This window comes from Passer domesticus, chromosome 8, assembly GCF_036417665.1.
Source record: "Passer domesticus isolate bPasDom1 chromosome 8, bPasDom1.hap1, whole genome shotgun sequence".
In the NCBI taxonomy this organism is placed as follows: domain Eukaryota; kingdom Metazoa; phylum Chordata; class Aves; order Passeriformes; family Passeridae; genus Passer; species Passer domesticus.
In genome coordinates this window covers 45,278,038-45,301,762 of record NC_087481.1, presented here as the reverse complement: position 1 = coordinate 45,301,762, position 23,725 = coordinate 45,278,038, and the positions used below count along the sequence as shown (strand labels likewise).

General features: G+C 41.9%; 1 protein-coding gene across 3 annotated transcripts; it reads right to left on the bottom strand.

The window, feature by feature from the left end:
• Window positions 1–923: 923 nt before the first annotated feature.
• On the bottom strand, window positions 924–23,190 carry OGA (O-GlcNAcase). 3 transcript variants are annotated; one of them, XM_064431095.1, is made up of 16 exons: window positions 22,666–23,190; window positions 19,076–19,127; window positions 18,657–18,754; window positions 17,310–17,440; window positions 16,473–16,644; window positions 15,476–15,574; window positions 15,047–15,331; window positions 14,347–14,505; window positions 12,719–13,329; window positions 12,152–12,326; window positions 8,562–8,647; window positions 7,599–7,703; window positions 5,949–6,034; window positions 4,833–5,025; window positions 3,891–4,050; window positions 924–3,204 (listed from the first exon to the last, which is right to left on the bottom strand). In XM_064431095.1, the coding sequence occupies exons 1-16, from the start codon at window positions 22,850–22,852 to the stop codon at window positions 3,068–3,070; spliced, it is 2,736 nt and encodes a 911-aa protein (XP_064287165.1). In that variant the 5' UTR covers window positions 22,853–23,190; the 3' UTR covers window positions 924–3,067. The 3 variants fall into 3 exon arrangements, 2 of the variants coding, with proteins under 2 accessions (XP_064287165.1, XP_064287167.1); XR_010367483.1 differs by lacking the exons at window positions 924–3,204; window positions 3,891–4,050; window positions 8,562–8,647 and having other exon boundaries at window positions 22,666–23,176; XM_064431097.1 differs by lacking the exons at window positions 924–3,204; window positions 3,891–4,050; window positions 4,833–5,025; ... (1 more) ...; window positions 7,599–7,703; window positions 8,562–8,647 and adding an exon at window positions 9,974–10,202 and having other exon boundaries at window positions 22,666–22,997.
• Window positions 23,191–23,725: the final 535 nt, after the last annotated feature.

The following is a 23,725-nucleotide window of genomic DNA, read 5'->3' as shown; positions in this document are numbered from 1 at the left end:
CTTTCAAAGCAGAAAGGGAAGCAGTCTGCTGCAGAGGAGCAGCCAAATTAAAAGCCCACTAACAACGAGCTCACACTGCCTTCTGGGACAAATCTGGCTCTGCTCCTACTGCTCACCTCTGCTAGCCAGCCACTCGCTCTGCTTGAGCTGCAGTGGGTTCAAGGCAAACCCGACTGAAGAGGTTTGAAAAGCTGAAGCAGTGCTCGTGCAGCAATGGTTACACAAGCACAGCCATGTGCTTCTCAGCAGCTGCTCTGCGCAGGCACCTGACCCTACCTGACCTGTCTGCAGCCACCACCCTGGAGCCCTGCAGGCAGCAGCATCCATTGCTGCATTATGCTCCCTTAAAGGAAGAGTCTGGTGCAACATCGAAGCCCAATCCCCTTTCCCAGGCCCAGATGCGTTGTACAGAGACAAGTCTGTCATAAGTCTGTCATTTTCCTGTCAGGAAATCGGCTTTAAAAAAACATAGTCAACTATGTGCAACACATTATTCATTTTAACAGAGAACATTTAAGAAATGTTGGGCCAGAAGAAAAGTTTTCACCTTTTAACTTCCCTGCCTGGTTTGTGTGTTATCCTGCTCTCCACACCGCACAGCTTCTGAACCACACCACCAGTGAGTGCACTTGTACAGCAGGTGGACAAACTCTTGTGAAATGACCTTAGGAAAAAGCTGCTTTTCATACTCCTGGCCCATCCCCTTCCTTATGAGCTGTCACTCTAAGCAGAGAGCTACTTGCTTTGGGTATCTCAGTATTTATCTTCCCAAGTTAAATTTTGTGGATGTACAGCTGCCAACATCAAAACCAGGCACAAGTCTCTGACGGTTGATCCCAAGGGCATCAAACACTTACAACATGATGTAAAGTACATTGCTGAACCAGTTCTGGTTCTGGACCAGCTCATACACAAAATACACATTTATTTACATTCACTTCTCAATTTTTATTCTATTTCTCGCATGGTCTTCAAATACAGTTTTACAGGTCTTTTTCTGCTACAGATACTGTTGATCTAAAACAGATTAATGAAAGTGGCATTCCAACCTTAATGAAAATTCATAACCATGAAAGATATGTCAACATATCACTTTACAATCCTAGAATGATGGTATTGGCCTGACATTCCATAGGCTTAGACAATTAACTTCTATAATAATAACAAATTCATAGGAAGAGAAAATGTGGCAGCTCCTTAAAAGCCAAGAAATAAGGCCACAAGCATCCTATGCTGTAATGTTATGCATCCAGATGAAATAAGTCGAGTCTGGTATCCATGAAGAAACAAAACTCTCCCACCTGGTAAATCAAGGTATCAGCTACTCAACATGCACTCAAAGCTGTATAAAAACTAGTGGCATTCAGCTTGGACTTAATGAAATCCCACAGCACAACCCCATACCTCTCTCTAAAAATGAAATGAACTTGTTTCAACTTAAATACTTCGCTACCGCATTAAAAATCATTCACATTCTGCAGAAAGAAAAAAAAAAAAAATGAAACGTCTTGCACATGACTGCACCAGAAGGCCAAACACAGCATCTCCTTACAGGTTGCAGAGAGCATTACTGCAATCTTAATGCCATTCATTACAGGTTGCAAATCAACTTCTATGCAGCTGGAGGCTTGTAAGAGTAACCAAGCTTCCTTTGTGCACCACTGAAAAAACCCCAGGAAAATTGAAACATAAGATATAGACAGCTTATGGCAGCAGGTGGAACAAAGTACTGCAAAGTGCATACCCTTGTCCAATCACCTGTCTGGGACACTGGGACTACTGCAAAATACCACTGCCATTAAATGATCCAACTACCTGCCTACCAGGTCCCATGCAACGCCAGTTCCATCCCATCACCAAGCATGTCCATCCTGGGTAAAAACATTAAACTCTTGGAACATTTAAAAGTAGATAACCATTTAAATAATGTGTAAAAATGTGCTTATTGTGGCATTTCTTATAGAAAAGTTATTTGATACAAATGTGCAGGACTTGAAGACCCTGATTTAATCAAACTAGTACGAACAGGCTTTGAAACATGGTGACTCTTCCAAGGACAAATCCCAGCTGTGGGCCAGCTCTCTCTTCCTCTCACCATCTTTCATCCATAATCCCATGTGAACATTACCAAAATTAACGGATTCAGCAAAGCATCCTGTGGATTGCTGTTTCAGTCCCAGGAGAATGATACCCTCAAGCAGTGACAAACTGCTATCTGAAGGAAGGGTCAGTTGGGATCTGCTCCCCTTTCCCAAGATGGTCAGTACCTAGCCCTGGATATGAGGCACAGTAAGAAAGGTCAGTGCTGAGGACAGACTTGTTCTCGATTGTGGTTTTAGGTTTTTCAAAAGTGCCATCTTGGACCTATACCATTTCACTTTTCAAAAGAAAAAGTTACAAAAACCAGTAAACAAAAAGTTAGTCAGCATACAGCTAAGTTTATATACACTGAGATTTACAAGTTTGTCATTGAGTGACTTCTGCCACAGACCACTGCACATTTGTCCCTAACAAAACACAAAGCTTGAACCAATGGCCATTAGAAGTGACAACGGGTCATTGCTTTATCAACAAGCATAAAGGTAGTAAAAAATAGAACTGTAACTACTTATCTTTAAAAATGCTGATTGACACAAGCAACCCCTCCCATTTCTGCAACTTCCAATTGCACATCCTGCTCTACAACAGTGAACAAAACCTGCATCTTTACAGGCATTCTGCCAGAGACCAATTTTCTGTTGACACTTGAACGCAGAGAACTGTCGTCAACCACAGCACCGACTGAGAGGGATTCCTCTGAGAAGCTAGAGCCCATGCAAGATTCCTTGGCACTTCACACAGGACCAGGAGAGGACAGGGTTTCTCTTTGTTTAACAACGTTTTCAGCAGCATTATCCCCTTCCAACAAATTACAGTCTGAATGTGTGATGGGTGATTTTCGCATAGCCCCTTTTACCAAGCTGGCTTATTGCTGGCTTTGTGCAGTTAGACCATATGAAAGATCCCCACCACCACCTGCCCAGCTGTTAAGGGTCTACAGTACTGGAACAGTTCACTGTCAAGCACTTCAAAGGCTTCTTCCAAGGATAACAACATCCTTTGGAAATCCTTCCATTTTAGCAATTTCAAAACAACCCAGCTTGCTGTAAAATTCCAAGATTCTTTTATCATCTGGTCTCACTTCACAAAAAGCCCCACGGGAGCCTGAAGAAGAAAGAAAAGAAACAAAATACTGTAGGAGAAGAGTTATTGTAAAAAGCACAGACATCAAATATTACTAGAGTTCCCACCAACTTTAGCAGCTAAATCAGTGATCCAATTCCACATGGAGCACAATGCCCAAGAGTCCAGATTTATGGCAGCACAGGTGACCATCCCCTAGCAGGACTGCACACTGCAGGCATCCATCAGTCTGAACAAACCCTCTGCACACCTTTCACTGCACACAAAAATATCTGATGTTGCTTCCAAAAACAGCATTGCAAGAGGGCACCAAGTGGCACAAAGGAAGTGTGAGTGTGAGGTGCACAGTCAGGGCAGGCAGCCAAGCACTTCCCATACTGAAGGTTTGGTAATTACCCACCAGTGCACACAGCCAAACTTTTAAAAAAGCATCATTACCAATGCCAGCAGGAAAAATATAGACTTTTGTGCAGAGTTCAAGACGTAAAGATGTGTGCTCTCAGTGCCAAATTGCTCCCTCAGTTCTGCCTATCTTCTAATTTGCAGGATAATTGCTAAAATGAAAAGTTCCCTTTTTCAAGGCAGCAGCAGAAGTTAGCTGTTCAAAAGCTTTTGTAATTATTTACCCAAATCTTCCCAAGTTTGCCTTGCACCCTAGAAATGACATGTAGCTAGGAAACAAGGAATTCTAAGTGCAAGAAACTTACCATTAGCCTTTAGAGAAGAGAGCAGGCAGGCCATCATACTTTTGGCCACACTTGGATCTGTCACTTTTTTGTGGATATCAATCTTTATCAAAGATGGGAAGTTAGCAAGGAATGATTCTGGCAACACTTCTTGTTCTTCATGGAAGCTTAGCATTATTTTCTGAAAAGAATATTAGAAACTGGTATTTAACAATTATCCAGTTTTTCATTCATCTTTATCAGGGGAGACTGCTTTGCACATGGAGTGTACCTCCAAACCACCAGGCTTTACAGCTACACCTCTGATAGCCATTTAGTTCCTCATCTGCTGAATTGCTGTCTGTACTCTAGACAAAAAGACTGGCTACAAAAGCTTCTCACACCATCAAAGGAGGCATGCAAAGCTCTTTCTCAGTGACCCATACTTCAAGTGAAAGAAAACATAAGCCAACACATAACCAACAGTTTGTCCACAGATATTCTCCTCTGTTTCTTTGCCTTTTTAATGGGCAGTTTTAGGCTGCCTTGCACCATTTACAGCTGTCACACTCCATAAATAGCTCACAGATTTTCACACCAAAACCAAGTGCTCTTGAATTTGTTCTGCACTTAAACTGATAAGACTTTCAGTGCTCTACCTGCAGCATGGGGAAACTAACACTGCATTTTGCAGTAGAAGAGAGCAGGAGCAATACTTTACTTTCAAAATGTAATTTTCTCTAGATAAAGATGTTCTGCATGGATTACTACTAAAACACACCTCATGGGTGTATTACAGCACATAGCTGCATCTAACTGGCCATGAATAATTCTACTGTCTCCTTCTGATACACCAGATACTTTAATACATGCTGAAAGTCTTCAGAAAGGTGAAAAAACTGAATTTCATGTGACCTCAGAAAAACAAAGGCCCACTTTGGAAAGTCTTCAGCATACAGTTCTGATCTCACAGGTTATACCAACCTCTGCTTCAGACAGCTCCTTGTCACTATTTGGTTTAGTATATTTTTCTTGCATGAAAGGGATCCAAGACATTTTGCATTTCTTAATGAAGGGAGTTACATCAACTGTTCCCAAAGCATAGCCACATATGCCATCCTCATCTTCTAAGACAAAGCAGTAATCCAGGCTCAGGGTGAGCAGACCTCCAACTAACCTGCAGAAAAAAAAAGTGCAAATTCAGTCAAAAGAAGTCTGTTTGACCAAGTATGCCCTCCAGGTTCCCAGAGGAGACTCCGGAGTCAACCACAGAAGTGAGTCCTCCAGTCATGGAATTAGTTCCAACAAAGCACTAACTGACTGATCAGCTGTCAAAACTCAGCTGTAAGCAACATCTGCACCTCAGGATTCCACTGTTTAATTCTATACACACTACTCTTCAGCATTTGCTCTTAGTTGCTCTGCTGCCGTTATTTCCTTGCTTTCATAAATGCTTTTGGGTATTGTTTAATAACAGTTACACATCCTTTCTTAACTGCCTTTCTGTCACTCAGAGCAGACTCTCTATAAAATTCTATCTAAATTAAACACCTGAGACAAAAAAAATCAACTCAAAGTAGCTCCTTTTACAGATCATTTTTAATGCCCCCTTTTTTTTTTAAACTTCATCTTTCATTGCTTATCCTTTTAAAAAGTTTGTACATGTACTTCAGAAAAAACTTGAGGCACTTGGCTGGGAGACTGCACCTCAAAAACCTGTCAATTCTATTTTAAGAACTACAGTAGGTCAGAAAAAATACCAGAGGAAACCTTCAGACTGTGGACACTCTTATGATATACTTTCACAAAATCTGAAATAAGATACTGTGATGCACACCTTTCATAATACAGAGGTTTCAGCTAAATTTATTTTCTAAAAATAAAGCTCACAACGGGCAACCAGCACATGAACTGAGATATAACTGTCAACAGTCTCTTTAAGAAACCAAAACCCCAATTTCCTGAGAGTAAATTATTTTATCTACTTCGAATGTTCTTTGTATTCTTCCCACACTCAATTCTAAAAATTCAAATTAAATACACAATCAGGACTTCATCCTTCAGAACCACCTCTGCAGGACACTTGTTTCTAATACATACTTGTCTCCAATTAAATCTGGTAAACTATGGAAGGGTTGATCAGCTCCATCAGCATACATTTCTCTGCAGATCTTATATACAGATGCCTAAGAGGAGAAAAGAGATGATTTCAACTCAGCAGTCACATTCAAAGAGAGTTTGTCATTAACAGCTGCACTCTAATACTGACAGGCACCCAGTCACCAGAGATGAAAAGTACCCATCTATGCAAAAGGATGGCATTCCCTCCACCTCTGCCCTGAAAGTAACTCAAAGCTGCCTTCAAAAACATTGCAGTTCAGTTGAATGGCTGCAAAGGCTGGAGGGCAACCTCCAGCTCTTGTAACAGCAGAAGATTATTTCTGAGGATAAGATACTAAACACTGAGTGAAGACCACCATCACTGCTACAAAGTCCCTTCACAAAACCTCTAATGCTCCATGATGGCAACTCAGCCTCTGCAAAGGACAGATCCTGCATGTTAAAAGGCTTTCAACTGGATCTCTTTAAAGGAGCAAATTTGAATTAGTCACATCTTAAATAAGAAACATCACCTTTTTTTAACAAATATGCTTTGCATTTGACATTTCTTCCTTTAACTAAAGGGTAACTCCTCAGAAGAAATGACTGCCTACTTAGCTGCACCTCTAATTGCTAAGGTGGTTTAGAAACAACAATTTCATTTTCTACAAAAGAACAAGTCAGCTTAGGTGGAGTCCTGCACAAAGGTTTGGAAAAGGCTGCTTTACTGCTCATGAGAATAGCACAGGATAGAGCTGGCCTAGAAGTGACAGGAAAAGGAGTCTTCATGTGTCAGCCTCGTATGTCTGACTGGCTTCAAAGTTAAGACTTGTTTGAAATACTGCAAAATCAACCTAGAAACTTCTGTCTCATCTCAGTGTACCTACCAACACAAGATTTCAAGCTGCATTAATCCCTACATTGTTTAAACTGCATCCATAAAGAGTTAATTAACTATTGGCTGACACTTTACTTTCCAGTATTCTCCATGCCAAGCTATTAGGAAAGAAACTACACTACAGATCCATTCAGAAAACAGAAAAGGTAAAAAACACTAATCAAAAATGACTAATGAAATTTTCCTGATTTTAAAGTATCAAACACTCCAAACCAGCTTTGACATTCTTTCAAAATCAGACCAAAAAGCTTCCAACTGTAACTAAAATGTAATGAAAGGCTGAACCATGATCACATATTTCAGCTCCATTTTGAGATGTGGTATCAGTGTTCTGTCCATACAGCTCTGTACCTACCAGCAGGTACCACAATAACCACTGACTGAAACAGGCATACACAGCCACCATCTAAGGTTAATTCACTGGATGTATCCCTGCTGCAAGAATTCTTCCACCAGCTGAACAAATTGAACTTGTCTTTCATAAATAAGAAAGGCACTCATAGATTTAAAAGGGTGAGGGGGTGGGAAGCTGGAAATCAAGCTGTGGGTGTACACAAAGTGTTGCACAGCGTGTTGCTGAACCAGAGGCATATCACTTAACCTCAACTTTCTTGTGAGCTTGCATTTGTGCCTTGTGCAAGATACCAGGACACCTGCTTCATTAGGGAAGAGGGGACTCGGCAGCAATCACCGTTGCCACAAAAGAAAGTGCATCACTAACAGCAAAAGTGACAAGTGTCAAAAGCAGTTACCTCATCTTTAGGGAAGTAAGGTCGTATGGTGTACACTTTGGAAGTGGGTGTTAATGGAGGTGGTTGAAAAAAGAGATCATTTGCCCCATCAATAGGCAGCAAACGCTGTGAAAACAAAATATTTAATATAACTGTATGAACAACAAAACCCATCACTCTTGGGTGTGCACTGCAGACTCCCAAAATAACATTTGCTACTTGCTACCCCAAAAGAAGGTGGGGTTGGTATGCTTTACAAATGCAAAAGACCTTATTTGAATAGAACATATCCAATTGGTGTTCTAAAATATGCAATTGAAACAGCACATTAAGAGTCTGTTAATCTTAACTGCTTTAAAAACTTTTTACCAATCATATCTACACTGTCTAAGAACACAGAATGTCAGGAGGAAAGGTTTGGTCTGAAGAGGGTTAACTGGCCAGAGGAGACGCTTTATCCCAAAAGCAATGCGCTGACTCAATTTGCTGCGCGCAGAGCACCTGTGAGGGGGGAAAAGTATAGCGCCTGAAAAATCCATGAACAAATCTGCACATGGTACAAACAGCGAGCTAGGAATATTTGCCAATTGAATTCCTCGCAATAAAGCGCATTACAGCATTATTTCGAGAGGAGCCAAAATTTGGAGGACGATCCCTTTTGCTCATGGAATTCCCATCGGCAGACAAGCAAGCGCGCATTGTGCAATTGCGGGCGCAGGTAAAAATGCTGTGCGACCTGCAAAGAAACAATGTGAAATGTACAACTAAAGCCGCTGCGCTTCGCATGCGCGTGGGACAGGCAGCATCTCCTTGAGAAATTACTGTAGAAAGGGGAGGAAAATTATTTGAAACCAAGCTGTAAGGCTAATGGGCTTTGGACCAGAAAGCCTTCGGCAGACCAATCCTTCCAGACCTCTGATGTGCAACAAAAGGTTTCTCATAAAACAAAGAAAATGTCATTCAGTTGTGAAGTCATATTGATACCTGGAACTCTCCTGCTAGACCACCTCTAAAGGCCCAGGGTTCTTGGTCTCCACTTAAGAACTGTGCTGAAGATTGACTACGACACCCTGTTGAGATCAGATCCAAGCGGAGAATGTTACGAGAAGGGGGATTTCCTGGGTGTCTTACATGTCCAAAAAGCTAACATACACTTGTGGAAAAAGCTCTCTAACTGAGCTAGAATCCAGGGCTTGGGGAGGGGGAGGGGCTGTAATAATGAATCATTCATAAAGCTTTTGTGCTTGCGCACTAACTGTGGTATTTCAAATTTTTGATAACAGACAGGTGAGACAATTCAGCTACACGCTTCATTCTAGACCAGAAGGCACAAGAACGGTGCCATGGAGAACTGTGCAGACATTTTGTACACTTTTTTTTGGGGGGTATTTGTGTCAGAAACATTCATTTAATCTGGGAAAATCTGACATCTTGGAAGCTACGTGGCTCAGTAGCTACTGCCATAAATTTTAGATCAAACAAATGCCATTATCACAGCCCCTGAAAAAAAAAAATGGACCTTTCTGAAGTCACATTTTAGTACTGATTGTTTCTAATCTTGTCAGAAAACTAGGACTAGCAATATACATGAACAGTCTGGAACAGATCAGGCAGCCAGGACAGCTGTATGAAACAGTGTTCCTGCAAGAGACTACACAGATTTACATAATCCAGGCCACGCCTTCACAATACTGCTGGCACATTAAAAAGCTAAGTAGTGTTAACAGGAATTAACTTACAATTTAACTAATACACTTTGATGGCCACTACTAGCTTTGCTTTTTGTATGTTGGATTTTTATTTCCACAAGCACACTGGATGCACCAGGGACCCTGCTGCTCAACCAGCATTAGCAGGCCCATTGCAGTTCATAGCTTTAGCTTGCACTTTTTTAGAAAATAAGCTTGCATTGGCTGTTTGATTTTTAACACCATTCTGCCAGCAGGGCACTGCAGCCTTCAGCAAGTAACATAAATGACAGCTCTGGAGAGACAAAAAAGCCAAGTGGTATGTGGAGTGGAGATCTCAACTACCTGCCTAGTTTTCTGACAAGAGGAGCAGCGCAAATGCTCTTTTCCTTTTGTGGACAGCAATCTACCTCCTGTTCAAGTAACAGTCTCAGATCAGTACAGACAAGTATATTGTGCTAGTCAGAGAGTCCCAAAGTGTGCCAAGCTTGACATTTATGCGAGTTTAGGAATATAGGTTCAATACACACTATTCTAAGTATGGTAAATTTCAGAAACAATCCAAACGCCAGAACTCAAATTTGGTTCACTCCCACATTTTAGAATTCTCACGCAAGAAGATATCCTTCCCAAAGAGATTTAGTCAAAAACTTGGAAGACAGTATCTGTCTGTCCTTTGAGACTACAGCTTAACTAGCACTTCCAATTATTACAGTAAAGAGCTGTGTGAATGAAGAGCTGTATAAATGAAAAACATAGTTAATGCCTTAGTCGCTGCGCAAATGTGACTTCAGTTCATGCCTGCTGTACATCTAATCTATCTGAGCTGCCTCACAGACAAAACCTTTCCATTTTAATTAATTAATGACGACGCGCTGTGAACATCTGGCGCTGTCCATCCAATAGCAGTAGAAACTTGTGCTGAGGATTCTCCCATCTGTACACAATGGGGAAGAAGACAATAGAAGTCATTAGTAATCCATAGTACTGTACAGCCACACTAATTTAAGGGACTGAATGCTAGCTGGACTTGGGAGGAGAGGTGAAGAAAGTGAACATCCAGTGGACCATTGAGCACACCACTGAAAACTAACTTGTTTGGATTTGTAATGTACTTGACTTTATATAATGAGGTATTTTATCAAAGACCTTTATTCTGTATTTACACTAGTGATAAAACACAAGCTGAAGACAAAAACGTCCCCTCTCACAGAAGCACTGTTAGCATAAGAGTATTAAACTGCACGTGTGAAAACTCCTTAATTTTTCAACTGTCTAATACCAGTGTGAGTACTGGAACAGAACAGTGCTAAAGTTAACAGAGCTGGTGTTTACTGAGTTGGCTTCTACTGTGAACCACTCCAAATATTTGTTGCACTTAGAGACTTGAGCCTAATGTTACAGGGACACTGAAAACAATTTCAGCTGAATTTAGTACATAGTCTGATAATTCTGAAATGCAGTCTGCATTGGGCCCTTGATGTTTTCAAAGACTACAAGAACCACTGTTCCCTTTATAGAGCTTTGGCCTAGAGTTGTAAGCAGATTAAGTTATCAAGAAGAGAGCATTCTGTCTAGCTAAAGGTCAACAAACAGCAAGGATAGTAAAGTTGGAGGAGATGTGTTACACTTAAAAATGCTAAGGCTTTTAAAACAGCATGAAGTTGTTTGAGAAATGTTAAGATACTACAGTGCTGCTGAGTTTTCCTCCCCCATTAGGTTTTCTTCTCTGTGCTTTGCAGAAGGCAGTCTTAAAAGCTCTCTTCTTTATCAACTATGAGTTTAGGGATCAGACATTTAATAAGCACAAAACACAGGAATTTGTTGGGCATAGACCAAGTTGATGATTTAATAGGTCTTCTCTGTCCCTACCTAAGTCTGTCAGTATTTAAGAATATAATTTAAAGACAATCCAAACACTAGGATTAGACCAAGGCTGTGTAATGGTTAGCCACTGTGAGGTTTGTGACAGCTACAGAAAGTGTGACTTGAGACCATCAGCTTTGCTGTCTGCTGTGTATGTCAAGCAACTCCACAGCATATTCCTTACAGTTGGATTGAAACCTGAAAGTGAAATGAGGTGACTAGAATTACCCAGGCCATGCTGGTGCTATCTGCCAACTTAGGATCTCCCAAAAATCTTTCAGGAAAAAAAACCAACAAAACAAAACAAAGAAGAAAATGCCATACATTAAAAAAAAAAAAAAAAAAACTGTTTCAAGATCATCTTAAGTCTCAGACTAAATCTGTCCAGAGAGCTCCACAATTCCCATCCATTACCAAAAACTAAAATGTAGATTAAATTTAAAAAAAAAAAAATTAAAAAACATCAGCAATTTGGAAAGTGTTTAAAGGAAATGATTTTGCACCAGAATAGCCTTATGCTAAAGCTCGCATGCGCACAGGGGCTGGGAGGATCACCTTCCTCATGGCCAGGCCCATTGAAAGGTCTGTTGAAGACAGCAATAATGTTATCAGGACAGAGCAAACAGCAGATGGCTGATGTGGTCACATTTCGTAGTGTCATTTCCAATCACACAGAGGGGCATCCAAGGAGTTACATGGCATAGTCCAGTGTGCATTCAGTCAGGAGTAAGTTAAAGTCAACACTTACGTGTCAGATGAGATTCAAGTTTCATTAGCCCAAGAAGAAAATCAAGGTCTCCAATCTTAAGCATCCAGCAGACTTCACTTTTAATAGCAAAGCAAACTCACTGCAAGCATTGCTTCAAATAGCAAGACAGGAAAACCTTTAGAACAGGGTCAAACTAGACCTCTGTCCAAGAAAACACATTCACCTAATACTTCAGTTTTCCCCGTGGGCTAATTAAAAACACACATAAAAAATAAGCTATCTGGGATTATAATGGCTCCCAATGCACCTACCTAACCACTGCACAAAAGATTTCACCATTGACATAATACTCTTGATATCCCAGACGTAGGAGTACATGTCATAAAGGATTGTCCTGTTGGCACAATTGGAGAGGCGAGTGAACATGCCCATCACCAAGCTGCACATCTCTTCAAACTTGGCTGCTCGGTTACGCCATTCTTCTATCTATGAGAAAGATCCACAAGATCAAACACAGGCTCCTAGAGAGGAGTGGTACTCTCAATATGGAGAAAGACTGCACAATTCACCACTTCATTTTACCAGGATGGACTACCACACCACACATGACTCACAGACAGTCTCTGTGGCTGTTAGAAGTGAGGCCAGTACAGGGAACACTGGTTAAATGCAGATATTAGACTGCCTTCACAGCTGTGTGGCACTACAGGGCTTAAAACAGTAGATTCCACTGGAGGAATGAAAACTACTGTGACCTGTGGTTCATTATACACTCCCCTTCAGGTCCTACTAAGTAGGACACCAGTCTCTATTACAGACAACAGATAAAATTGCTTAGAATTTTGACATAAAAGGAGAGAAACAAGATTTGCACTCACTTTTTCAGCATCCTTTCCTTTGCAATTTACACTGACAACACTGCTATTTGCTCTAAGCCACTGGAATTCCCTCAGCATCTGGGCACCTTTGGGTCCATGTTCGTAAGGAAGGTAAAATAAGTCAGCAAGAAGCTGCAAGTCCTCTAAAGTCACCGGTTCTACTGTGTAAAGAGGCTTTTCATTCGGCCCAGGCACAAAATGTTCTTTGTTAATCTGCTCATCAGTCTGCATAGGTGCAATGTCACTACCAGAGTCTTCCTGCATAGACATCTCTGGAGACTTCGACTCAACTATACTCTCCTTATCTGTATCCATTGGCTTCAGCTCCTCTGCCATCTTGGCTTCGGCAATATCTGTCAGTATCTGGTTTGCATTCTTGTCTGCATCATCTTGTTTTTCCACCACCATGTCCATTGGTTCCTCATCAGATTGCTTCTTCTCCTCGTCCTTGGCCAAGGCCGGTGAGTCGCTGCTCAGCGCCGCGCCCTGGCTCATGATGGGCTCCTGGTACACCGTGGTAACCACTGTTGCTGCATTTAAAGAGGATGGTGCCACCAGTGGCCCTACATCCCCTACAGAGGTTTTAGCACCACTGTGGGCCACTTGCCTACCTGAGAATAAAAAGAAACAAGTTTAGTTTTCAGTATCTGCCAACTAACATTCAAATCAGCAGCTCCTGCAAATGATGGATGATTTTGTTACCACAGCATCCCACCAGCACAGCTTCCTTTTGGTACTTTGCCTGTTCACTTCTCTCAATGTAACTCTAACTATTGACTTTGAGTTTTGCAAGTTTCCTTTTCTCATAACTGGTAAGCAAAGAGAGGATGAAGAAAAAGTTAGGAAAATTATTTAACATTTACTTTTAATTATATCATCAGAATAAAAAGCTCTCCAAGTAAACAATTTTTCCCTCTGCATCAACTGACTTGGTAAAGTTGTATTTGAATATAAAGAACAGTTCATAATAAAAGCTTAATATGATAAGCTGATGCTTAAATATTTCAAATTCAAAACTGTCTTTAACCTGGGGAAAATTGAGACATTCAAAACCTTACCAGATACAATCTTGGACAACATGCTCTAACTCACCCTCCCTGACCAAGGTCGTTAGACTCAAGATATATACCAGGCTCCCACTGGTACAAAAAAGGTGTACAGTGCCAGAAGGAACTCAGCTGATTTATGCAGACAAACTCAGGAAAGTAAAACTATCTTAAAACAACTGGAAGAACATTGAGTCTTCAGGACCAGAACTAGTTTTTACAACAATCTAACAACAACTTAAAAAAAAAAATCCCCACTGTACTTCCTATTCTGTCAGGTTCCACTGAAGCCTAGGAAGAACTGGGACCAGCAAGATCCAGACCCTTGCCTGCCTTTTACCAGAAATGCCAAAAGATAATACATCAAGATTGCTTCTGTTGATCAGTCAGAGCATTACAAGCACACTGCAGGACATCAAGCATTCTTACTTTTTAATTAAGGTTCCCCAATTACTAAGGCAGAAAATATTTCCAGATGAAGTGTACAAATTGCAGGATCTTTAGAATATCTTTAATCTAAACACAAATACTGAATATCAAACACCATTTTTCTACCCCAGAATGATACCAAATCATACTCACTGCTGTATTGCTGAGGTACTCCAAATTCCTGTAACCATTCTGTCAAGGCCAACTTCAGGGCCATTTGTGGGCTGTAGAGAACATCTGTTTCAATATCTTCATCACTCCCCTCATTTTCCAATTTAATCTGGATTGAAACTGTACTGTCTTCAGTATCAGCTACAGAGACAAATTTTAAAAGTTATCACATTAGTTTAATTTAAAATAGTAAAAATAGATGTCAGACAAGGCATTCAGTATCTCAGGGGCTTACTTGACAAAAAGGACAAGTTACCAGATTCTAATTAGAAAAAAAAATTAAAATTATGGTCACCACCAATGTCAACACAGAAACCAAACACCCTGGCATTCAGGATGTTTTCTGATCTGAACTGCACCTATTCCAATGAAATCACATCCATGGACACATTTCACACTTGGGCATGAAACTTGCTTCCCAGGAGCAATAATGATACAATCACAGAAACCTCTCCAAACTAAGAAATTCTTTGATACCATGTGCTACAGATAAGCCCCAGGAAGTCAGTAAAGCGAGATCATTATCTTGCAGGCAACTGCCATTTGCTCATGGAACAGAAAAGGCTACGTGATCATATGAAGAATAAGTTAGTGAGGAAGACACAGAATCATTAAGAACATTGAGAATTGGTATGATTTATATGGTTAAGCATAGATCCAGCAAACAGTTATGCATACTTACTCATCACCACATCTTTTCTCACTCCATTCATGTTAGACTTGTACCAGGTTGCAAGTGTGTGAATGGCAACATAATTGGCTTCAAATTCACAGTTTGGATTGGTCAGAACACCCTTTAGGCGAGGGATGAGTTCAGTTGACCGACCCTTGTAAGGCCCAAGAAAAAGCCTCTTTTGATCATAATCATTAGCATGAATGTTATCCCAGATAACTGGCGCCCTCCTGATGATCTTAGAAACTTCTTCAATGGATTCTACCGGAATGTCTTTGGATACAACTTTCGGACCTAAGCAGGAAATAAGATGATCAGAGGGCTTTGCATATACTTGAAGATTCAACCCACAAGTAGCTGGACAGTTTCTTTTACTAAACACTTATGAGAAAATACTTAACACTGACAAAATAAAAGAAATAAGCCATCAATCTTTACCTGTCCATAACACCTCAATTCCAGGGAGCAGCTTTTCTCCTACAGTCCGTAAATACGGCGACTGGGCAACATTTGGATAACAGAAAGTTCCACAGTACTCTGCACAGGAGAAGAGAATGTCACTGTCATTAGAAGGATGCACATGTGTGACAACACACCCAATTGTCCCACAAACACACTGGAAGAATACCACCCTTGGAAATGAAAAACATGTATAAAATTAATCAAGTACGGCCCAAAAGTCTAAAGTACAACTAAAAAGGACATTATGAATTATATTCAGCATAAATTTAAATAGAAACAAATGACAGAGAATTATTTTAAATTGCCAAATGTCAAAATGAGGAAAAACTTAATCAAGTCCATAAGTACAAGGCCTGTTACAGCAGACAGCATCCAAGAGAATGAGAACACCCCAAGACTCATTACAAAGTGCAAATGCATAAAAACTGTAACAGTGGAACATATGTCTCTAAATTTAAGGTCTGCAACAGAACCACAATACTACAGTGTAAGAGAATAACTTAGAATAATTTTTGATAAAAAAATCTAAAAATAATTTTTGATAAAAAAGCAACTCTCTGACTACTGAGGTGAGCAATCTTATTAAAATAGGAACCAGTAACAGCCATAAGCACCGACTACCTCTACTTGAAAAAATTCTTAGAAACTAATAAACTAACAACCTGCTAATTCAAGAAGCAAAGATTTCAGTTCAAGTTAGGAAAAATAAATTTTCCATTAACCTAATTCTCAGTTTAAACTTCTTGAACTGTTCTATCAAGCTGCCTTATTTGCCTGGCATTGAGCCTTTCAGAGATTTATAAATTTGGAAAAATCTTTGCATACATCTGAATAATCAAACTTTTCTTTGTAAATAAATTTCTTCAATCAACCCCAAAATACTCCTTAAGGCAGGTATTAACATTAAACCACGTTTTCAAACAGTAACAGCCCCCTCCTTTAAGGCTGAATGAAACTATTCTGCTTGTTTTACCTGTAGGACAGAAAAGGAATGTGTCTGGTTCTCCTAGATATTGATAAATTTCATTTGTGATTGAGACTTGAGCATGAGCAAAAGAACTGAAAACTTCTTTGTCTGCTGCACACATGTTGTGATCGATATCATCAAACAGCAGCGCAAAAGATCTGCAGCCGAACTGAGAAACCTAATACAGGAGACAAGAGTAAAATGTTAATGTGTTAAATTATCATTGCTTTTTTTAATCAAACTGTAGGATTTTTAGATCTGATCTACCTCAGAGACAGCTATAAGAACAGGGATATAGTGGAGGCAAGACAGACTTTGGTTTCTATTCACAATGCATGCCTGTCTCTGACCCACAGCTCTGCTTCTCTCAAAGATTAGATCTTTAAAGACCTGCAATCTGTTCCAGTTTTAACCATCCAAAGCTGATCTCACAGAATGGACAGCTGGGAAAAAAGCTAATTCTGTAACAGTTCCTGGACAAAGGAGAAGAGTCAGGAGAACAAAGAAGATGTGCATGTCAGGTCTGCAAAGGCATTTATTGTGGGCTAGAGTTCTTGCTTTGGCAGTGCATCTTGGCTTCAAGATTCCAAAATACTCTGAAGACAAAAATAGTTTTCAGCATCCAATACAGGATGAGAATTTGTTTTCTTAAAATCAAAGTTTTCACTGGCTACTTCTGCAATGCAACTTGGACAAATCCATTGGAATTGTACAGAGACACCCAAACTAACACCAGTGCTGAAAAGGTTCAAGGAGCTGGTGAAAAGCAGCAAGAGTGAGCAAGGAATTGGAGCTTCCAAATTAAGCAGCACTGGAACTCTGCGAAGTTTGTGTCATCCTTACCTGGTCCAGCTTACGTTTCAATGTGGACACCTCTTTAGGATTGGAGAAGGTGATGTCAAGTCCAGGTGAGATTGCATAGATGAATTCTATTTCATGTTCTCGTGCAGCTGATATTAGAGTCATTAGCTGCTCTGGAAATTAAATTAAAATATTTCAGAAGAACTCAATTAAAAAAAATTCTCAGGCATCATCTAAAGTATATTATAAAGTGCAGATACCGCTTCTATCATAATTAGAAAAAAGAATTGTTGGAATTCCTTGAAACTAACACAGCAAAGAACAACAAATTATTTGGAAGATTTTTCAGCAATTATACCAAAAGGAATACTACAACTGTCCTTGTATTCCCATTTTCCATGTTAAAAATTTTATAAATATTTTTAAAATTTTCTTTATCTCAATGCTGTGAGACATATATGGATATAGTCTGTTTCCACAGTACTGTATCAACAGTTCTAGAATTATTGCTCACTTTTTCCACACATACTAACAATTTACTGCAGTAATATCACCCTGTGTGACAGAGGTTCACACACTACTCATATGACTGAAGCTTGGGCTCATGAAAATGTGGGGGGTAACATCACTGTGAAGAAATAGTTTCCTTAAGAAAAAAACCTGCAATTGAATCTTTCACAGAATGAATAAAGAGAATTATTTCTAGCATATTTAACAATCTTTGTTGTTATTAGATATTACCTTGCAGTATCCTTTAGATTATTTTTCTGCATTGATCCAAAGAGGTCTCCAAGAAGAATTATTTAATTTCAATAGAGTCTCATTTTTCCCCTCACCCAAGGAAAACTATAATCCTTTCAGTCTAATAAAGCATCATAAATCCCACAAACGCCAGAGGTGGATAAAACAACTCACACTAGCATGAACAGATCTTTTACGTTCTGACTAATTGGTTAAGAGCTGTTTTTGTAACAAGTACTCTTTTCATTAAGACAAGGACTTAATGAATCACATAAAAGGGCAAGCTATTTGCTCATCAATCTTTTTTTCCTTTCCTAAAGCAACTAATTTCTACTTCAAAAAATGTTCAAAAGATGTTCAAGAGCCAGAGGAATAAGTCTAAGCAACCCTTCCCATGCCAAAAAATAAACCCTGTAAGATAAAGCCTTAAAAGCAGTTTCAGGAATCATCTGCAGTTATAGTTAAAAGAAGTAAATCCATGCTTGTTCCAAAGCTCCCATAAACACACCTGCAGGGTATTAAAAAGAGGTTTTCAGTCACCTTTGGGAATGGCTACTGTGATTAAACACACACAAGTATACATAGCAATAAACAATTCATTCAAAAATCTACTTATGAAAAACACAGAGGAGAAATGAAGGCAATTACCTGCTTCCTCCACAGAGTACATTTCTCGCCAGAACATCCTGTGCTTGTAGTCATCCTTTGGAGCATACAGGTAGGTATTCAGTCCCCACTTCTGAAGCCTAAAAACACAGGAAAAAAGCCTTCAAATAGCCCACAAATTCAGGAATTCTGTGTTTTACTTCATGTTATTCTTTTACTCAATCTAATACTTTTTTCTTCACTGAACATTGTTATACTATTAAGTCACAATAACTTTAAGCACAAACGATATTGGACAAATTTGGTATATGCAAGATAAAAAGGTGGATACAAGTCCCAAGAATACAAATGTTAGGCAGAAAGTTACTCTAGGTTAGAACAATAATTCTTTCCAGACTTAAGTGGAAGTTTATGATTACATTCCAAAGGAATGTGCTGCAGTAAGAGGAAACATGACTTGCCTTCTAAAAAGTTCTTTCCGCTGTTCCATCACCCAAGGTCTTCCATAAAATCCTATGGGCAACAAGATTAGAATTATCCAGTTAGATTATGCCTGCTTCATGAAACTTTGTATTACAACCCACCATTTTCTTCCTCTTTTGCTACATTTGTCAAAAAGATCCCCAAAGCAGAAAGGGAAAAAATAGTTAGCGTGAGGAAAGTGTGATAATCTAAAGTGATCTAAATTTAAAATGCAATTATAACTTGTTTTATTCCTTATGATCTAAGGTCCTATAATTTTGGCCACTGAAGCAATTAATTTTCAGAATATAAACTGTGTTACTGAGCATATGCCCTTGACAAGTCAAGTCAGCATTTTTATAGCAGCAGACTGAACACTTATAACCTAATTAAACTACCACATCAGACACCTGCAAAATAGATTTGATTTTAAGGTGAACACTGAACACACTTGAAAATATTTACCAGCTCAAAAATGCTTAACTGGTGGTACAGACTAGGATTTATATAAGCAGACTATATAAATACATACTGCAAAAGATTATGTGTAATTAAAAAAAATGTGCAAGTGAGTCAACAAAATGTCTAGGATTTGTTTTATTCTGTTTAATAGAATCTTTGTCAAAATGAAGTTGCAAACTGATATCTGACTTTACAATTTCCGTATTTCACAAGCTAATACTATGACTGTGAATAATCATATGTAAAAGCATCTACCCAAGTGATTTTAGAGTGTATTGAAAGTCATACAACTCCACAGAAATTGCAACTGCTTCTGGCTTTAAATCTAACGTCTCCATTCTAGAAACAATATTTTTAAAAAGCACTCTCAATGCCCTCTTAGTCAAGCCCACTCACTTAGACCTATGTGCAAACAGTTCAACCACAAGTGGGCACTTCAAAACAAAGCTTCGGCTTGCAGTCCATGCAAAGACCAGAGACTAAAATAACATGAAATTTAATAAGCTCTTATTTTCAAATGACATGGGCACTCAGTGATAAATGACACCACCAATACACAAAGCTCACAAGTCCCCATAGAACACCAGTTCAAAAGGTAAACAGTATCTTCATTTCCAAAGCTATTCACCCTTGTAAATCTGTAAATATTCAGTCTCATTGAAGACAAAACCACCCTCCTACCTTCAAAAACTCCAAACTGATGCAACTGAAGACATTTTTAAATATTATATTTCAATTACATGTTAAGTGTACAAGCTTAAAGCAAGAGGCTAAAGTTTTAAGAATTATTCTAAGAGTGATCTCAAACTGCCTGGCACCACAACGTGGCAAAACTGCACAACTACTTCTCACAACTGCCCAGTGCAACAGGGAACAACAAGAGAGAGCTGAGAGGCCTGAGAACCTCCCAGTTTACTTCACCCAGAAGGAATTTCTTATTTTCACTATAGTTTCCTAACTCTGACTGATGCTGCCCTGAGGAAGCTCAGGAATGCACAAAAGTGAAATCCTGTGAAACCTAAAGAATACCCCCTATGCTTCACAACTTGTTCACTTGTGACACTTTTGCTTTACTTATGATACTACTGTTTCAGACCTACAAGCCTAAAGCAGAGCCTACTATTAAAAAAAAAATAAAAAGAAAATCAGTTATCAAAAACTAATTAAGGCAGAACAGAACTGGCTAATCTGCAGCAATACTTTTAGATCTGTCACCACATTTCTTAGGTTACTACTGTCACCAGCCAAGTACAATTCTTGGATCCTTCTGTCTAAGTAAAAAAAAAAAAAATCGACCCAGTTTTGTATTACTCCCTCAGGACTGTGTGTCAGGTTAATACAAAGTCAACAGATTATGCCAAAATCCCTCATCCCATTACCACGCTCTCCATCACTGCAAGTCAGCACGTCCTAGAGGCAGTGCACCAAAGCTCTGCATTCAGCAACCTCTTAGACCTTATTACTCTGCAAAACAGTGAACTTGGTAAGTGGCATAAGCTCTTCTCACTCTCAAGAGTGCACACCCAGTGTCTGGCCAATTGCCCTCTGCCTTTTCTACCAAAGATCCAAATTCTCCATCCCAGCACTCTTAACCTCACCACACCTTAGTCTGTGTTAACCACTACTTTATGTTTACGTATTTATCTACACTTCTGAAGTTAATTCCTGTTCTTCTCTTAACTCTATAACTCCCTTGAGTCACTAATGAGCCAATGTTTTCACTCACTACCGTTTACCTCCTTCACCACAAGTTTGTTTTTCTGTTGGTGGTTTTTTTGTTTGCCTTTTTTTGTAACACTCTCCTATTCCTTTTTCCCCGTACACATGTTATTGTTAGACTGGTAACTCCTAACCAGTGTTTGACGGCTCCTTCGGGCAGAGGCCATTTTCTTGCTTTGTTTTGTGCACAGTACACTCGGGAACACCTGCAACAAAATATATGCTGAGGCAACCAAAGATGTAACTAACATGACAAGAAAATTTATTATGGTATTCTCAGTGGTTCCAACAGAAACCTGGAAGAACAATTGACATTCCAGGGGTATCAGCAGGAACATGAGAAAACATGCTGTAACAATCTGTGTTTTTCTTCACTGTTATGTGTCTCCAAAGCCCTCCATTTGGTATTTACCTTCACAGAATTAAGCCTATTAGCAAAAGAATGGCATTTTTCTCCACAATGATTGTATTTAAGCCCTACCAATTCACCTCTCACAGTCACATTTACAGAACCCAAATGATTTTTTTTTTTTTACAGATACAAACAGAACAGTCTGCAAAGCAATGCAGATACTGACTTTGATAAACTGCCTGTTGTCCTCTCCATCCCATCTGCTAATAATTTTGTTTTCCTACTGGAAAATCATTATTGGTACAGAAATAATCTGAGATCTCGGGAAATAAACAATGTTAAACCAACTGTTATGCTGGGAATAAACCATTTTTCCTGCTGACTTTCAACCACATACCTTAACTGACCTATCGGAAACGCATTACTGAGAACTACAAAAACTCCCTTCATTCTGCAGCTTCAAGAACAATTTAAACCTCTGAATGGTGCAACTGTGCTAAAAGACAGAGGACTGTTCTACAGTTAAAATGATACGCTACAATATTTTAGGCAACGAGGAGCATTTAATATTAACCACTGAGCAGAAATCAGAATCACCTATTTCCCACTCAGCACTGAAGGTGAGCCTCTGGAGCGCAGGAAGAGCACGCAGAGCCGCGATACCGCGCGGCAGCTCTGCTCTCCCACTTCCCCCTCAGGCAGGCACGCACGAGCAAGCGAGCCCCAGCGCTGCCCCAGCCCCTCCGCGGCACCACCGGGCTGGGCGCGGGCCTGCCCCGGCCCCGCCGCACAGCTGCCATCGCAGGGCGCTCCCCGCTCCAGCAGCGGCCCCGGGGGCAGAAGCCCCGCCCGGGAGCCGCGGCTCCTCCCCACCCTGGCGGAGTCCCGGCCAAGAGCCGCACGCCACCTCCCCGCCGAGCGGGCTGCTCCGGGCGGGGGAGGAGGCGGCCGAGCCAGGCCAGCTGGGACCAGCCCAGCCCCGTCTCCCGCGGACAGCGAACCCCGCTCTCCCGCACCCCCCGTCTCCCGGGGGAGACCCCCTCTGAAAGCTCTCACCTTCGACGACTCCGCAGAGGAAGCGGCGGGAGCCCAGCGCCGTCTCCGTCTCGGTGTCGGTCTCCTCGCCGCCCGGGACCGGCCCCGCCGCGGCGCCCGGCGGGTCTAAGGGGGCGCCGGGCACCCCGGCCGGGTTGGGGCTGCCCTGGGGCTCCTCCAGCGCCGCCTGCCCCTCCTTCTGCACCATCCTGCCGCCCGCCGCCAGCGCCGCCGCTCGCCGGGCCGGGCCGAGCCGAGCCGCGTCCCTGCCGTGCCCGCTGCGCAGCCCCTTTGTCTCCGCCGCTCCGGGGCCGCCGCCGCCGCTTCCTGTTTACGGGGCGCTGCGCCTGCGCGGGGAACCGGCCCCAACCGGTCCGCGCCGCTCCGCCCGCCGCCGCCCCGCTCCGCGGGACCGCCGCGGGGGCAGGGGGAGCGTCTGCCTCGGCGGGAAGGGAGCGAGGGAGGCGGGCGGCCGGGACGGCGCCGGTGGAGCGGGAACAACGGGCTGGGGCGCGGGAGGCTCCTCGGGGAATGAGGCGGGCGGGCGGCGCGCGCGGTCTGCGCAGGCGCGGGGCGCGGGAGGGCGCGCACTGCGCGTGCTCGGCGGGGCCGGCAGCGGGAGGGGCGAGGCCGCGGCGGCCTCAGGGCGCTTGCGCGGGGAGGCAGCGCGCGCCCGCGGCGCACGCGCGAGGGGCCTCGGGGAGCGAGGGGGAAGCGGCGGCGGGGCATCACGCATGCGCCGTGGGGTTTGTGTAGGGAAGCGGCGCCGAGGGGGGAAGGAGGGCGGGGAGCGGAGTGTTTACCTCGGCACTGCGCCTGCGCCTCGCGGCGCCCCGGCGGGAGCGCGCCTGCGCGGGAGCGGAGGGCGCGCGGGCTCCCGTGAGACGTGCCCTACTTCTCGCGCTGCCGCGCAGGCGCAGCAGGGCCCGCCGGGGACACGGCGCTGCTGAGGGGGCACAGCCGCCACCCTCCTGGCACGGCACGGCCGAGGGCACCCTGGAGGTGTGCCGTGCCTGGAGGGGGCCACGGGAATGCTGAAGGGTGGGATGGCACCGGTAGATCAGAGGAGAGCTCTGAGGTC